The 4,696-nt window shown below is 41.8% G+C and overlaps 1 protein-coding gene across 1 annotated transcript; it reads right to left on the bottom strand.

Annotated features, from left to right (window-relative positions):
* Window positions 1-502: 502 nt before the first annotated feature.
* On the bottom strand, window positions 503-2,583 carry LOC115149885 (thyrotropin subunit beta). The gene is given in 4 exon segments (XM_075074233.1): window positions 503-921; window positions 924-1,161; window positions 2,075-2,276; window positions 2,468-2,583. Coding segments are annotated over 3 exon segments (441 nt in total). The 5' UTR covers window positions 2,237-2,276; window positions 2,468-2,583; the 3' UTR covers window positions 503-880.
* Between the last annotated feature and the right edge of the window lie 2,113 nt (window positions 2,584-4,696).

Raw genomic sequence — 4,696 nt, 5'->3', positions numbered from 1 at the left:
GTTGGAAAAGTGGCATCCTGTGACGGTGCCACGTTGAAAGTCACTGAGTTCTTCAGTAAAGACATTCTTCTTCCAATGTTTGTCTATGGAGATTGCATGGCTGTGTGCTCGATTTTATACAACTGTCAGTGCTGAAATAGCCGAATCCACTAATTTGAAGCGGTGTCCACATTTTTGTATATACAGTGTATGTGTCTACCTCAATTACCTCGTACCCCTGCACATTGACTCAATACTGGTACTCCCTGTACATAGCCCTGTTATTTTTACTCATTATTGTTATTCACTGTGTAATTATTCTGCGTGTCACTATTTATATTTTTTATCTTTATCTGTAACTCTGCATTGTTGGAAAAGGACCCATAAATAGTTATTACACTGTTAGTCTACAAGTGTTGTTTTACGAAGCATGACAATTAACATTTGATTTGCGGTGTGTGTGGAGTGTGACAGCATGCTGTGTTCCTACACAGGATGTGATTAATTCAGATGAGTTACAACTATTTACAGACTTCAGCTTTAATAACGTCCCATTCATGATATTGGTTCACCGTAAACAAAATAGCTCAGTGAGTCAATGGACAGGAAAGACATGAGGCAGACAGAAATACCAGGATCAGCCTCCAATGCAAGCAAAGTAGCAAACAAAAAGGCATATTAACATACCAAACACAACAGCAACAATACATGTCACAATGAATAGGATACACCACCCTGTAGCTCACTGTATCCACCACAAACACATGAATACAACAATGCTGTTCTGTTATCATACTGATTAGGCTACTGACCATAAACTTGATTTGAACTGACCATTCTCCTTGCCTTATTGGTCATTATGGTCATTACAGCCAAACTATCTAGGGAAGGGAGAGCGTTATCAGTTGGGGGGGATGTAGTTGTTCAGGCCAGGGTATGGTAGATGTGTCTGAGTGGCTTGGAACACCTGGCGCCGTCTCCACTGCTGGCCTTGTGGGCACACTCATCACTGTCTGTGTTGCAGGTGCCACAGTGGCAGCTGAGGGCTACAGGGTAGGTGAAGAGAGGGTTGGCATGGAGTGGGCAACCAGGTAGTATGACTGTTCGGTACTCCACCTGGTCATAGGTACAGCCTCTCTGGATAAGGAAACGCGGTCCGGCCAGCTCCTTCATGTTACTGTCCTGGTAATCACATGCACACAAACACACATGCTTAACATACACTTCCTAATATTGAGTTGCACCCCCTTTTGCCCTCAGAACAGCCACAATTCATTGGGGCATGGACTCTACAAAGTGTTGAAACTGTTCCACAGGGATGCTGGCCCATGTTAACTCCAATGCTTCCCACAGTTGTGTCAAGTTGGCTGGATGTCCTTTGGGTGGTGGACCATTCTTTATACACACTGTTGAGCATGAAAAACTCAGCAGCGTTGCAGTTCTTGACACACTCAAACCGGTACGCCTGGCACCTACTAACATACCCCATTCTAAGGCACTTAAATCATTTGCCTTGCCCATTCACCCTCTGAATGGCACACTTACACAATCTCAATTGTCTCAAGGCTTAAAAATCCTTCTTTAACCTGTCTCCTCCCGATCATCTACACTGATTGAAGTGTATTTAACAAGTGACATCAATAAGGGATCATAACTTTCACCTGGATTCGTGGAAAGAGCAGGTGTTCTTAATGTTTTGTACACTCAGTGTACTGTATATACAGTACATTACATACTGTACATGCGATGTAGGTCAAATATGCCTCACGGTCGGCCTGCGATTGGAATTTGTTATAGTTGATGTTTCAAGTTATACTTATATTTTTGCGTCTCTTCTGCAATGCAAAACGTGTGACAGGATATATAATGTATACATTGTATTTTGTATATTGACCTTGTCTGTATCTACTAGTCTGCTGCTATCATGGCCAGGTCGGTCTTATAAAATATTATGCAAAATCTCAATGCGATTACTCTGATAAAATAAAGGTAAAACATAAAATCTTTTATGGGGGGATAAAAGTTTATAAGTGAGTGAATTTTACAGATCCATTAAAGAACTAAGAATGTCTGGTTGAGGTTATAGCCTACTTACCCTTGAGTAGCAGAAGCCCATGCAAATGGTCGTATTGATGGCCACGCAGAAGTCACATTCACGTCTCTCCTCATACAGAGTGTAGTCCGTGGGCACACACATGGGCACAGCTTGGCTGAAGAGCAGGCAAAGGAGACCACACATGGCCACGGACAATTCCATTTGGCAAACAGCGAAGATGTTCCGTCACACAATCAAGAACCTGCATAGAAGTAGAGCAAATGGCAAGAATAAAATATGAACAAATCTAACGTTTTTTAGTTGGAAATATGAAAAAAATTGAGGTTGATGCATTTGAGAAGCCATTTTAATAAAACACAACTCAGTCATGCACCAATAGCATGACAAAGAAGCTGTACCGGTGTTCCTGTCAGGTCAGCTCTGCTCACTCACCTGGTAGAGCTGGGCACCTGCAAGTCTGATGATGCTGTCTGATGGAGCCTGATGGTCTTTATACAGTCATCCTAATCCACCTTGATCCTACTGGACCATTATCTCCCATCTCTGACAGTGTGGACGCAGGAATCTCCTGGCCCATTATGAGGATGACATGCATTAATAAAAGGCATCCTCTGTAACTACAAACTTCCATTACCAGTACAGCAATGTGTGGGGTTAACCTGTAATAACCTCATAATAACCCTGCTCTTTGGCAGTATGTAATGCAATATGTGGCAATCCCACTTGGTGGCACAATAGAAAACTAAGTGGTAAATTCAGAGATTGGTCCGGTCCAGTAACAACCCTGTGTCCAACGCTTAGACGAGCAACTCCTAGAAGTGTCTGTTAAAACCTCTTATGGACAGGCGTTTCGCCTGGCGCGAACTACGAAAAACCTTAAAAATGCTATAATTTCAATTTCTCAAACATATGACTATTTTACACCATTTGAAAGATAAGACTCTCCTTTATCTAACCACATTGTCCGATTTCAAAAAGGCTTTACAGCGAAAGCAAAACATTAAATTATGTCAGGAGAGTACCCAGCCAGAAATAATCACACACCCATTTTTCAAGCTAGCATATATGTCACAAAAACCAAAACCACAGCTAAATGCAGCACTAACCTTTGATGATCTTCATCAGATGACACTCCTAGGACATTATGTTATACAATACATGCATGTTTTGTTCAATCAAGTTCATATTTATATCAAAAACCAGCTTTTTACATTAGCATGTTTTGTTCAGAACTAGCATACCCACTGAAAACTTCCGGTGAATTTACTAAATTACTCACGATAAACGTTGACAAAAAACATAACAATTATTTTAAGAATTATAGATACAGAACTCCTTTATGCAATTGCGGTGTCCGATTATAAAATAGCTTTTTGGTGAAAGCACATTTTGCAATATTCTGAGTACATAGCCTGGCCATCACGGCTAGCTATTTTGACACCCACCAAGTTTGGCACTCACCAAACTCAGATTTACTATAAGAAAAATGTTATTACCTTTGCTGTTCTTCGTCAGAATGCACTCCCAGGACTTCTACTTCAACAACCAATGTTGTTTTGGTTCGAAATAATCCATAGTTATATCCAAATAGCTCCGTTTTGTTCGTGCGTTCAAGTCACAAAATAGCGATAATATTCCAACCGGGAGACGTTGTATACATTCAAACACTGAAAGAAAAAAAATGGAGTCGTCACGTGCACGAGCGCCTCAGTGTCATTGTCCTCAGAAGGACCACTCACCAAAACCCCTGCTGTTTTTCACCCAGAGACTACAGAGCTATCATTCCACGTTCTGGCACCTTCCTAGAGCCAATGAAAGCCTTAGAAAATGTCACATTACAGCACAGAGGCTGTATTTTCGATAGAGAGGCTATAGAAGGACAAGAAAGGGTCAGACGGCACTTCCCATATAGAATCTTCTCAGGTTTTGGCCTGCCATATGAGTTCTGTTATACTCACAGACACCATTCTAACAGTTTTAGAAACTTTAGAGTGTTTTCTATCCAAATCTACTAATTATATGCATATTCTAGTTTCTGGGCAGGAGTAATAACCAGATTAAATCGGGTACGTTTTTTATCCGGCCGTGAAAATACTGCCCCCTATCCATAACAGGTTAAGCAGGGGGACACGTCTGTCACTGCAGGATTTGAGTCCCTGGCGGCGTAGTGTGTTACTGATGGTAGGCTTTGTTACTTTGGTACCAGCTCTCTGCAGGTCATTCACTAGGTCCCCCCGTGTGCTTCTGGGATATTTGCTCACCGTTCTTGTGATCATTTTGACCCCACGGGGTGAGATCTTGCATGGAGCCCCAGATCGAGGGAGATTATCAGTGGTCTTGTATGTCTTCCATTTCTTAATAATTGCTCCCATAGTTGATTTCTTCAAACCAAGCTGCTTACCTATTTCAGATTCAGTCTTCCCAGCCTGGTGAGGGTCTACAATTTTGTTTCTGGTGTCCTTTGACAGCTCTTTGGTCTTGGCCATAGTGGAGTTTGGAGTGTGACTGTTTGAGGTTGTGGACAGGTGTCTTTTATACTGATAACAAGTTCAAACAGGTGCCATTAATACAGGTAACGAGTGGAGGACAGAGGAGCCTCTTAAAGAAGAAGTTACAGGTCTGTGAGAGCCAGAAATCTTGCTTGTTTGTAGGTGACCAAAT

This window comes from Salmo trutta, chromosome 16 (genome assembly GCF_901001165.1).
Source record: "Salmo trutta chromosome 16, fSalTru1.1, whole genome shotgun sequence".
Lineage (NCBI taxonomy): Eukaryota > Metazoa > Chordata > Actinopteri > Salmoniformes > Salmonidae > Salmo > Salmo trutta.
Note: the sequence above shows the minus strand (reverse complement) of the source record. Positions and strands in the feature narration are given on the sequence as shown.